At 34.9% G+C, this 13,602-nt stretch overlaps 2 protein-coding genes across 6 annotated transcripts in view; one reads left to right on the top strand and one right to left on the bottom strand.

Annotated features, from left to right (window-relative positions):
* Positions 1–1,425: 1,425 nt before the first annotated feature.
* Positions 1,426–13,233, bottom strand: LOC135216150 (cytochrome P450 3A24-like). Its single transcript, XM_064251248.1, has 7 exons — positions 13,077–13,233; positions 6,509–6,690; positions 5,604–6,288; positions 5,229–5,447; positions 3,217–3,277; positions 2,749–2,939; positions 1,426–1,739 (listed from the first exon to the last, which is right to left on the bottom strand). Exons 2-7 carry the CDS (start codon positions 6,686–6,688, stop codon positions 1,570–1,572), a joined length of 1,506 nt encoding a protein of 501 aa, XP_064107318.1. The 5' UTR covers positions 6,689–6,690; positions 13,077–13,233; the 3' UTR covers positions 1,426–1,569.
* LOC135216148 (receptor-type guanylate cyclase gcy-15-like) overlaps positions 11,275–13,602 on the top strand; it is a 97,167-nt gene continuing 94,839 nt past the window's right edge. For all 5 annotated transcript variants that reach the window (XM_064251247.1, XM_064251244.1, XM_064251245.1 and 2 more), the window contains exon 1: positions 11,275–11,733. The gene's annotated coding sequence lies outside the window, so the exon portion shown is untranslated. The remainder of the gene's footprint in view (positions 11,734–13,602) is intronic.

Raw genomic sequence — 13,602 nt, 5'->3', positions numbered from 1 at the left:
AGTTATGGCTAGTTTTCTCTCTAGAGCAATATAGGATAGTTTTTAGAGCACAATATATAGAAACTTTGTCCTCGTACCAAAATCTGGCGAGTAAGAGATGAAACAATCACTTAAAGGTTAGAGCATACTTAGGGTGTCGTCACAGGGAAGCATGAACAGGAACGCAGTAAATCTACGTCTGCCCCTCTTTTTTTTCTTTTTTAGAACTAAGCCACTTTTCTGCCTCTGAAGAACAGAGATATAGTTCCATCTCCAAAGGAGCCGTGTATGGCCCATGCTTCACTGCCAACCCTTAGTGAATTTGGTGAGCAGACATTGTACAAAGCACAAGGCTGAAGAAATCTGGTTTTTCAAATTTCAGGTTAAAACTTCAGTGAATGTTGGAAAAGAGAAAGACCTGCCTTCTTTCGTACTCAAGTTTTAACAGTTGCTTTATGTTGTGCCAAATGAAACAAGGCTATTATAGGTGATGCCCCCTCCCAGTAGGGAACAGCCTTATAGATTTCTCTCAGTTTCCTAATCTGAGATCATATGAGTAATAATTGGACCTTTTCTTCCATTTCGATGCTTGAATCCTTTAGATTGTGCACAGGTTGCCAAAAGGTAAAAATCTGACTTAAGACTTTATTCCAATGAAATAACAGTGCAACGATAACAGATGCAGTTGATGCAGAGGTTGGGGATGTCGGATTTCATGTCACAAGGTATGTGTCAGTACAAGGTCATGCATATGGTGGAATAGAAGAAATAAGTCCACCAACTTCCGGGGAAGTAGTTCAGTTGTATATCATGCAAATTTTGTGAAACTGATGTTGATGGTGTTCAGTGTATACCTGCACAGGAATACTTAGGAAGAGCACATATATATATTGCGAGACTTATCAGAATAGTTACGAAAAACTTAGTTGATCACTTCTGCTCAAGAGTGCGATTTAAAACAGCCACTGTAAGACTGCTTGGGTTACAGCATGGGCTGGGAAAAGGGAGAATCTTTTACAGGCATTTGACTGCTTTTGTGAGGTTTCTGTCTCCTGTAAACAATGAATAATTAGGAATGATCATCTTTCACAGGAAGTGTTCTTCAGTTTTATGATTTAGCCAATCCATGGATGGATACTTGGAAGAAATAGTCAGGATTCAGATATTGATTAGTTGGAATTGCATGTGTGTATTTTATTTTTTATCCAATCATACTATCAAAAGTTTGGTTATCCAATATGCCATCTTGCTACGGCTTTGCATAACCCAACGAAACTACAGTACTATTGAGAAGAAAACGCTTTATGGCTTTCTCAACATGAGATACTGATAACTACGTAAAAAAAGAGGGGATAGTGTAACTACAGTTATCACAGAATCTTGTGCCAGAAACTAGAAGATTAGGTATGGAAAGCCTTTTCAAAATGAAGCAAAGGAAAGCTCGAATCAAAAGAAAAGTGTTTATATTTGAAGTTTGTAAAACTATTTCACCTTACATACATAAATAAACAAAAAATGCACATACACATATATATGTGGCACAGATATATATACGTATATGGGCCCACCATTGCCCCAGTTCAGTGATTTTCACTCTTCGTTTAAAGGTTCAAGAAGGAGGAACAGTTCTTTCTCTGGTTTCAGGAGACCAGCTCCAGTTGACAAGACGAGTTCTTCTTTGCCAGGAGGTATTTTCAAGTCTGCTGCCAGGACCAACTTGGCTATGCCCACTTTTGCTTCCATCTGGGCAAAACGCATCGCTGAAACATGAAATACGTGAAAAAGAATGCTCTCCCCTTATTCTGTCTCACAGTTCATGTTTTCGGTGGGAATATAAAATGGAAATCAATAAAAACTCAATAGATCTATTAAAAATAGTCTTGTTGATGACACTCGTTTCAGGAATCGTAAATATAGTTAGCGTTTAAAATCCATTAGCACAAAAGGAAGACAATTGGTATTAACAGACAGACAGAAAACCTCAGACCTTCACTTTATTTAGTATAATATATGTCGGATTTTTAACGAAGATTCTCACGACTTTCAAATTCGTTAACAGAAATATTTAGTCTGATGGGTGTCAGTGTGTTCATAAACCCTAAATAAATTGTTCTTTTAGAGAATGTAATCTGTTTGAAATTGCTACAAGATCAATACCAACTAAGACGAAACTTCAAGCTTTAGTGTTCTCCAAAGGGAATAAGTTTCAGATATAAAAGAATGTTCCAACTTGTAAGAAAAAGACAACTTTTGACCTGAAATAAAACGCATTTTGTTAAGGAATAAAAAGTAAGAACACATTCTCCCACAAAGCTTCAAATGTTAGGTCATGTGGAGTGACTGATAATGCTTGTTATTTAGAGGTCGATTGTCTGTAAGTCCTCCAACGCTAGCATTTAAACTAGATAGTAAAGAAACGTTAGGATTGTAAAATGGATTTGTAATTCAAAAGTAAAGTAAAAACCTAAAGGTAGTTGTAACTTCAGATGGTCATGAGAAACATTAATTGGCATCTAACGCAAGAGAAATCCTCATGAACTTGGTTTTCTTGCGTTTAGTTGTCTAAGTATCTCATTCAAAAGATGAAGCGTTAAAGTCGAGACGTATATTTAACTATTGATCCAATTCTTAAAAGAAATGGACGTGGGTTTGCTTGGAAGAGCAATCGAAAGAGAGCAAAGCCTTGCTCAACAACTGATGGTTCCTCTTTTACATAAGGTTTATATTATCTGGTCAATCAGTGAAAAAGAAAACAATAGGCATACTTACCAATACAATTCCTTGGTCCCAGTCCAAAAGGTAAGTGCGTGTAATTTGTCAAGTTTTTCTTGTTTTCCGGGAGGAATCGTTCTGGCATGAAGGCTTCTGGCTCTGGCCAGTATTTCTCGTCATAGTGAATTGGCCAGACTGGCACTTGAATGTACTGTCCTTTGTTCATTGCAACGTTAGTTCCTGGAATGCTATTTATAAAAAAAATATGCAGTATGGTACATCACTGTGCACGTTTTCAACATAGATATCTATAATCAGAAAGTAAGTCATTCTCTGGAAGTATTAAGTTAAATAAGGAAAATTGTAGTTGTCATTTCTGAAAGATAACTTACGCCTGGAGTGTCAACAAGAACTGCGTATAATAACGGGGCCCTAAACAAATTATAATGGTATAGGATTTAATATATAGTTATCGGTGAAGAAGGTTTAATGTAATAGTAATTTAATAATGCGAGTTCAACTTACATATAATCCTTGGTGCATTGTCTCTCTAACATTGGCGCGGGTGGGTACATTCGCAGAGTCTCTGTAATGGCATCAGATTGGTTTCTTAATATTGCTTAGTTTCACAACTCATAAAAGATACCTAATGCAGCTTGCTCAGCAAATATACTATGAGGCCATTCCTAGTGGAGGTTTTAGGAGTTTTGGAAATAAATACCAGGATACGGGGGGGGGGGCAGGATTGTGAAGACACTGCCAAGCGGTTGCTAACCTAACGTTTTACCTCCGAATCTAACCTATCCCAGGAGAGCAGGGTAAAAGTAGAAATATATTGTTGTCATGTTATATATGTTAGCTTTCTCAGCAGAGATATAGATGATATGACATAAATCATTCTATAGCGCAGCGCTAGTGTTAAAGAAACAGTCACTGAACCATTCATTGCTCTGATAGGTTGATAGCAATTCCATAAGCTTGATGGGGTCTCCTTCCATAGCTTTATTGAACAGCTACTGAAAGAGTACCTAAACAAATGTAGCAGGGCCAACTTTTGGGAGAAAGATTAAATAGAATTCAACACAGTCAGGATTGGGGCATTGATTTGATGAACTGCCACTTATTCAACCCATTTATTTTGGAAAATACATCCAAAATATAAGAATGCACTTTCTAACACTTACTTGGAGGGACAATGTAATGTTTTCAAATTTGTGTTAAAAAGATTAATTAATTTAAGGTTGCTAATTGAGACACTTGACGTGAACTCTACCCGACAAGTCTGCAGTAACCTGAACACCATGAATGTTAAGTAAAAAAAAATGAAAGCAGGAATTGCATTTCATCAAAGGATCGATCAAAACAGTAAACAGAGGAAGCAGTGAATTCATAAGTGTTAAACTTCACTATGTTATGCGATCCCCATTCAGGTATGCTGGCAGAAGAAAGAAAAGCAATTCGAGACCTTTCACAACAGAGTTTGCTTGGGGGTCTTCGGAGGGAAAAATATATTAGTTTTATTATTGGCAACGATGGGAAGCAAAGTAGTAAGATCGCTGATCAAAAGTTGGGAGAGCGTAGGATGAGTTCAGAATAGTGAGGGACAACAGTGTCAATGAGGAATGGAGAAAGGTGGCTTTCAGTTGCAACGGGTATAAATGGCATGATAAAACTAGAACAGAGCCTGAAGCACACTGAGCAGGAAGGTTGGCCATTAGATCTTCATGCCAGCCACTTTCATGAAAAATAAATAAAATAAAATAAAAAAACCACAACAACAGAATATCTGCAGAATAAGTCTAGGATGAAAATGTAGCAGCGCTGAAGTTATACTGAGTATCAAAAAGAACTTCTATATTAGAAATTAAAAGCATTACATTTTAGTTTTAAAAAATCAAGAAGTCACCTGTTTTTCTTTTTATTGAACTTGATCAGCAACAGTTTCCTAGGTTAATGAAAAATTGTAGTTGCAGCGGAAAGCAGAAAATGCAAGATCCCTACAAAGTAAGGATTAGAGAATATAAAGCATGGCATGAGAGATGTAGAAGAGTCAACTGGATATATATGGAAAGAATCAAGTTAAATTTAGAAGTTTACTGTGAACTGTACTGGCAAAGGTTCCATATTTTTGGCAGAAAAAAAAATCAAGATATAGTGTCTTAGTGTGAGAAAACGTTTTTTCGTTGATGTTAAGTATTGCTGTTTTGCTGAACAAATTTGAATTAGGCATGAATTCGATTGTTTATGACAAAATTCGTTACTCGACTGCATTGAAGAGAGGATACATTTGAACTTCTAAAGGATATTGGATGTGTGGCCTTGAAAATCAGAATTATGCATTGGTTAACGTGGTAATTTGTTTTGTCATTTTAATGGTAAAAATGCCAAGGGAATAATTACTTTTTACATTATCTTACAAATGATAGACTTTTGACAAGATGGTGAATCTTTGAAAATTTACATTAAAAAGTTAACAGCCTGTCAGGAATATTCACTTTAAAAAGGCTATAACGTGGGTGTCAAATGATGAGGCCTACCTAATACAACGCCTTCAAGGTATTTTGATTCCATAATTCCTTGGTAAGTGATTCCACCATATTGTTCAACTATGTCTTGTAGTTCTTGGCGAAGGCGTTGTTGCGCTTCTGGGTTCTTCGCCAACAGATAGGAAGCTAAAGCCAGAGTTGTTGCTGTGGTGTCATAACCAGCTATGATGAACAGTATGCTTTGTGCTATGATGACGTCATCATCAAGAACTGCCAGAGATGAAGAAAGTTTTGAAAGTATGTACAACCTACATAAGATTATTTGACATAAAGTATTATGATTTTTCTCCATTTATTTAACACAGTGCAGTATGTCATATAACACCAACTATTTTCTTAGCTACAGTAAAAGTCTATTAAGCCTACCTTGCTTTTTAGATGGGTCGGTTAAGTCTTCTTCAGCCTGAGCTTCTAAGAGGAGGTCTAGAAAGTCTCCTCTTTTCATACCTTTCCTTCTAGAAGCTAAAGTTTCTTTACAAACGCTCTTGAAGAATTCTGTCTCCTTCGGAAATAGATGAAATCCCAGAATTTTGAAGAGTTTTGGGGCTATCGCATATAGTATAAATATCGACATTCTTTTGAGTCCAAATTCGAAAAATGGTATTGCCTTTTTTGGAAATTCAGGATCCTCTTCTACAAGCGAATTGCACTCCAAGCCAAAAGCGCAAGAAGCAATGGTGTCCATTGTGTATCTTCCAAAATTAAATTTCATATCCACTAAAGATTTTTTGGAAGCCTCTGCCAGACTGAATGCCACAAGGGCATCGGCTTTGTCACAAACAAGATGGAACATGCTTTTCATTTTCCCAGACGTGAATGTTGGAGATACAATGGATCGCAGCGTCTTCCATTTGTCTCCATTTTCATTGGACAACATGTCGTTCATACACTGATCTCTCTTACAGGGTGATTGGAATATCCTGCGGTCTGTGAAATGGTCGAAATCTTTAATGAGGATATTTTTTATCATCTCTGGATCACAAACGTAAAGAATGGGGGAGTAGAAACTATATGTTCCAATCAGACCGTTCTTGTTATAATCCCGATAGACCTGACAAAATGTTTAGAAATGAATTAGTACCAAGAGTAATTGCAACTCAAGTCAATTTTTGTAGAACTTTATTCGTTACTTTATACAGTGTCAGATGGTCATTTGCTAAGACAAAGGACACATATAATTTTAAAATTCGTGAAACATTGACCATCTGATGAACTAAAGTGTAAGATGTCCATTGAACACCATGGAATCGAATGTTCTCCAAGATACTCACTTCATTATCATAAACCCATCTGCCTCGCTTGGTGGACATCATTTCTAACATGTGACCAAAGAAAAATGTAGTGGGTGGTGATATCACCCCACGTTTGGCCCAGTAGGTGAATTTGTGCTTGTTATACAGCCAAAATGTGGCCACTAAAATTACCAACAGGGACAGCGTTACCAAAACCATTTCTGAAAAATTGTAATTCATTTAGATAAATATTCTTTCTCCTTCTGTTTGAACTATGCAAGTACTAAACAGACCCAGCTTTTGCTTAAATTTGCTGGTCAGATGACGATGGCCTTATCGAACGTTTTACCCATGAGGTTGGATAGAGATAAAGTATATAGTACTAGATTGAGAAAATGAAAGAAAATAATAACACAGAAATGTATAGATAAAAGAAGAATAGTAGAAAGCAAAGAAAATACAATATTGGTAAATTTTATGCCAATATACAAAGGAAACATGCAGAAAAAAGGCAAAGTTTACAAAAATGCTGTGGTTTAAAGAGGACTAGGACTTGGGCACTATGTAATACCTTGAGGCCATTCATCAGCTAACCTCCACCACTCTATAATTATAGATTATTATTACAAATAATACTAATAATAATAATAATAATAATAATAATAATAATAATAATAATAATAATAATAATAATAATAATAATAATAATAATAATAATAATAATAATAACAATCTATAATTCACAGCATACCTACAGCAGCAGTTGATGAAAGAGAGAGACAAAGAGGGACACCAGCATAAACAAAATGGTGAAGACAATTTCCACTCCATCTTCTTCACGCCTGCTTTAATGGCTTAGGACTTTATCAGGTGATAGCGGTATCAGCATATATATTATATCATATATATAAAAATCATTAGAGGATACAAAAATAATAAAAAAAAATACCTAAAAGCATGTAAATAATGGAACAATGGCCAGACAAATATAAATCCGTAACATAAGAAAGACGTTTATACACCATATTCAGATCTTTTACCATAAAACCATTAACTAACTTCCTTGTCATAGCCTTTCATCTACACCATCAGTAAGGTATTTAAAGTTATATTAACTGTAAAGGATATTAAGTTTATAGATACACAAAAACACATATGCAATTAAGCAACATTGTCACCATACTTCTAGTTTCGAAAGGTATAGATTTGAATATTGGTCAGAACCGGGCCTATTAACAGATTCTTTAGATTTGCTGGTCGATGTAGTATCTTTGCGGATGAGCAAAAGATTAGTGATGTAGTACTGGTTCCAAAGAGTAGCATATCTGCAGACTGCAGTAACTGCAGGCCGATTTCTACTCTTCCTGTACTCTCCAAACTTTGTAGAAAAACTTCTTTATAAGCCAGTGTATAAGCTTGTGGACTCTGAAGGATTGTTACTTAGTGTAAATATTGTATAGGAAGATTGTATACCTACATTTCTCTTTTAGATTTCACTAGCCACTTGTAAGACAACCTTGATAAGTGTTATGGGTGTAGATTAATTCAACTAGGTTAAGTGCTGCTTTCGATTTAGTAAATGATAAGGGATTTTTTAAAGTTCATATTTTTGGAGTGGGTGGATATGTTTTAGGATTACTGCAAGATTTCCTTATAGGTAGGGAGCAGTGAGTTGCTGTTGAAGGGAACTTTAGTGAACCAAGACCTATTGTGTCTGGAGTTCTACAGGGTTGTGTTCGTGGTCCACTATTATTTTTAGTGTATACAAGTGCCATAGTCTTTTACCTGGGAAACAAGATTGTTAAATTTTCTTATGATACAAGACTTGTGGATGTACAGTAGTCTTCACTTATGAGAAATGAAGGTACCCTTGGTCACAGTCATAACATGGAGTGGATTAGTGAATGGTATAGTTCGTGGGGTATGAGGCTGAACTCTAGTAAATGGAAATCATTGTTGATTGGCAGATCTCGTACAGATTTTCCACCCCATGCTCCCCTTCTCTTGGATGAGACTCTGAGGAATGAGTGCAGCTGTAACTATTTATGGTATAACTTTTGACTCACATTACTTTTGAAAAAATCCTGAGATATTATCAACAAATGCCGCACGGGAGATAGGCATTGTGTGCAAGGCCTCACTTATTTATTTATAACTAATAAAATTAATGCAACCTATTCATGTATTTTTTAATAAATAAAATATATATATATATTATATATATATATCTATATATAGATATATATATATATAGATATAAAACAGGTGGTTATGTTCATCCATATATATGATAATATATATATATATAGATATATATATTATATTATATATATATATATATATAACAGGTTATGTTTCATTCCATCATATAATATACATAGTATATATATATTATATATAATATATATCATATATATATATTCCTATATATATATATAATATATATTATATATCATATATCATATATATATATATTATAATATATAATATATATATATATAATATATATATATATATTATTATATATATGACTGGTAAAAATGTTTCTGTAACAACAGAATTCCATCTAATAAAAGGAGCCCATAAAAACACCAAACTGTGGAGAGAAAAGTACTATATTTCAGAGACTGCTGTCTCTCTCTTCAGGTATATGAATGAGAAAAGTTTACAGAAAAGGTGGTATTTATACAAGAGATCCGTCCACAAGTAAGCCAATTTAGGTCACCCCCGCTGATAATCTTCCTTTAATCTTCTTGGTTGAATGAACACTTGGTCGACGACATCTGAGATCCACACCCCTTTTGAGATGTTCATTACCTGCTTCTCTTTTATTAAGGCCGATTCCATCATTTGACTCTTGTACCGGCAGTTGCTGCTATAAATTGCACATGACATATTCCAGTTTATTCTATGGTTATGTTCATTTATATGGTTGAAAATAGCTGAGTTCTGTTGTCCATACCTAACTGACCGTTTGTGTTGTATTAATCTCTGGGGAAGTGATTTACCTGTAAATCCGATGTAAGATTGGTCACAGTCCTGGGATGGGATCTCATATACCCCAGAGTCTTTGGGAGATGTCTTTTGTTGGACGTTAATCAGGGATTTGGCTAAGGTATTTGGGTAGGTAAATGCAAAAGGGTTGGATTTCCCAAGGGTGTGGGTTATTCTCTTAATCGTCTCCAGGTGAGGAATTTTTATTTTATTGTTGGCTGTGTCTCTGGTCTTGTCTTTAGGGGGTCGGTAGAAAATTACGTTTGCTTTTTGAATTGCTTTCTCAATTATATGGTCAGGATACTTTAAAGATGAAAGTTGCTTGCGAATTAGTTCAAATTCTTTTTCCAGGAAATCTGGGGAACAAATTCGTAAGGCTCTTAAGAATAGGTTGCTAGCTACACCTATCTTGATAGTAATGTCGTGATTTACAGGTAAATCACTTCCCCAGAGATTAATACAACACAAACGGTCAGTTAGGTATGGACAACAGAACTCGGCTATTTTCAACCATATAAATGAACATAACCATAGAATAAACTGGAATATGTCATGTGTAATTTATAGCAGCAACTGCCGGTACAATAGTCAAATGATGGAATCGGCCTTAATAAAAGAGAAGCAGGTAATGAACATCTCAAAAGGGGTGTGGATCTCAGATGTCGTCGACCAAGTGTTCATTCAACCAAGAAGATTAAAGGAAGATTATCAGCGGGGGTGACCTAAATTGGCTTACTTGTGGACGGATCTCTTGGTATAAATACCACCTTTTCTGTAAACTTTTCTCATTCATATACCTGAAGAGAGAGACAGCAGTCTCTGAAATATAGTACTTTTCTCTCTACATTTTGGTGTTTTATGGGCTCCTTTTATTAGATATATATATATATATATATATATATATATATATATGTATATATATATGTATGTATGTATGTAGTGTATATATATAGGTATTAGGCTGCAAATGTCCTTTATTATCCAATTCACTCTACCTTTGAATTAATATATTTTTATACATGTTAACCGAAGGGGAATTTTTTGGTTGATAATAATTTCGTCCTGTCATGGATTCGAACCAGCGCACAGAGGAGAAATCAAGACTTCAGTGACATTATCTACTCGGCCAACAATGAAGTCCTGATTTCACATCTGTTCTCTGGTTCGAATCCAAGAGAGGACGAAATTATTATAAAAAAAAAAATTCTATTTGGTTAACATACATGAAAATATATTAATTCCGAGGTAGATTTCAAATGACGCTTGTAGCTTAATGCATGTATATGAGCCACTGTGATGTCATAAAAATTCATACACATTATATATATTAATATTATTATATATAATATAATATATATATATATATATATATATATATATATATATATATATATACATATATATATATATATATATATATATATATATATATTATATGCTGCCACTTTCACAACACATATATCTTCTCTTTGACTGTATGAAATGGTATATAGGGTTTTGCAACATTTTCAGATTCCTTATTTATCTTAGAGTTATAGGATGTCTAAAAAAATGTATGTTCAGATTTCACATAACATAATGTAAAAGAGTATAACGTAGAAGGTGAAAAGATGGAGAGATTAACTTTGTCCATCCCAAGATAGAATTGTTTCCGTAATAAGTCTACACCCCAGATTTAGAGGAACTCGAGATCTCCGTGTTGTTGTGGAAACCTGTCATCACGTCTGATAATGGGCTTCTGTTTTCACGAGTACGTGTGTTTGTTGAGCATACAATACATTGATTTTGTCGATAACCACGTGAATATTTCACAATTTTTCCGTAAAGTTACGTCATATTAGAAGCTTCTTGAAGGATTGCACCATCTTTCGCGTGTCCAAAACGTTTTGAGCCCGTCAGTCTTTTGAAGTTGCCCATACAAGGAGAGAGCAAAGGCGTTCACTACAGACTTTGAATCCCTGGCGTTTAGTCATCTCTCTCTCTCTCTCTCTCTCTCTCTCTCTCTCTCTCTCTCTCTCTCTCTCTCTCTCGCATCACTTTTGAATTCATATTAACGTAACGTAAAAATTTAATACTTACTGAATGGTCACTCGTAAATTTTAGGTTTTGGATTTCTCAGAGTTTAGTATTATTTAGTGCTCTTTGTAGAATCTGAACAAACACAAACATTATACAAGTGTGTAACAGCGCCTTTTCTCTTTTGAAATATGGTGAATTGTGTGGTGAAATTGTGAAAGTAGCTGCAGCAGAAAGAAACCATTGGTACCAAGGTAAAGTGTAATTGAATAATAATTAGTTGCAACTAATAGTTACAGTGGTTTGATAAAAGTTTAAATCTTTACATATTGCAAATTTTTGCGCTTTGTGTTTGTTTCATTTGAAGTGATTTTTTGTGCATTTATCCATTTTCTTATTGAAGAGTGTGTTTTTATTTTATATTCTGTCATTGATGCCTTTTACAATTTTGGTATTTTCCACATTTTTCTGTGTTTTCATTTGCGTTCACAATTTAATCAACTTAGTTATTTTCATTACTTAATAGTTGCACATTTAATTGAATTTAACACTTGTGAATTAATTTGCATTTACTTAGAATTGTTCAAGTTTTATTGTTGTTTAGCACTTGTGAATTAATTTCCAAATTTTAATTATTGCCTAACACTTTTAAATTTTGATTGAATTAATTTTCTTGAATTTTGTGATAAATTAATTTTGATTTAATTTTACTTAATTTATTCAAGAATTTATTAAACTTTGCTTTGTTTTCAAGTAACAGTAATTTTCCCTGATATTGTGAATTTCACCTATAAATTTTGAGTTTGATAAGAAATTTTTGTATTTTTAATTATCATAAGTGTTTTCTTTTTCACCAGTATAATTATGATTTATTTAGGTAGAAACATAGAGTGGTAATTGAGCTGTTTTCCTTCAATTTAGTTGAAGTGAGTTAGAACCAGGGATGTACTTAGACTTCTGAAATCAGGGAAATACTTAGACTTTTAAATTGTTGATGGAGTGATGCACTTTAATTAATCTGATTGCACATAAGATTACCTCACACCTGTTTTGGTGAACTTAGTCTGATTTTTTGCAATACTGGTAAGTTGTTTAAGGGATCACTGTAGCCTTTAGAGTATTCAGTCGTTTAGTACTTGTGATGAAGGTTCAGGTGCCTGGCTGTTGTGAGGTAACGATTAATGGGGGTTGATAATATATATATTTATGACCAAGAATAATCATCAGTTTTTTCACATTTCAAACAACTTTTTGTATTGCTCGGTAGTTCTAGGTAATAACTGCGCTTCGGGCATGTCTTTGGAAATTTAAGTTTCCTATAGTATTTGGGTTGGTTATTTACCGTGATTTTTGCTGGTGTCGACTGTAATTACCCCCCAGGGGCTAGTGTAATTAACCCCAAGGGGCTAGTGTAATTAACCCCAAGGGGCTAGTGAAATTAACCCCAAGGGGCTAGTACTATACACGGCGAAACATGGCTGTCGTATTCACGAGAACGTTGCTTGCAGTCCGAGTGGAGTTATTGCCTAGAATTTACCCATTGCTCAAAAAAACCAGACAACTGTAAAAACAATGAAACGACAGCGAAAAAGCTTACTTGCAAGTCGATTCTACGCAGCGAACAACAACGATATCTGGCGCCTTATTACACCGAGTTCTGCGGTGGAACTAACTCGTCAAGACGTCAACCCAAGACCAATGGAACCTTGTCCGTCGGTAGTTGCCACATTTGCTTGTGAGGGAATGTGTTTGTTATTGTCATTACCCTGCAGGCACCCGCTAATCTTATCAACAGTGGCGCAATGGGCTTATATGGCACTCTTGAGCTTGGTGATTCATTTGCTTTAAATTTCTAAATACAGTGCATATCTGGCATCAATACCACGGGGGTTATGAAAGGCAAACAATGGAGCTTTATCCGTTTACTTATGATACCATGCTCGGTGTGGATTACGTAGTCCAAGCTTCAGGAAGGTTGTCATGATCTGTAAATTGCAGATTCAATAATGGGATTAGAAAACTTGTCAGAAAAGTCTTCCGAATCAAATGTTATGCCTAGTGATCGAATCTACGTGTTTCTCTTAGTTTTCTTATCTCTTTTTTTGTACCCCGATTTCGTCACG

Source organism: Macrobrachium nipponense, chromosome 6 (genome assembly GCF_015104395.2).
Source record: "Macrobrachium nipponense isolate FS-2020 chromosome 6, ASM1510439v2, whole genome shotgun sequence".
Classification (NCBI taxonomy): Eukaryota; Metazoa; Arthropoda; class Malacostraca; order Decapoda; family Palaemonidae; genus Macrobrachium; species Macrobrachium nipponense.
Note: the sequence above shows the minus strand (reverse complement) of the source record. Positions and strands in the feature narration are given on the sequence as shown.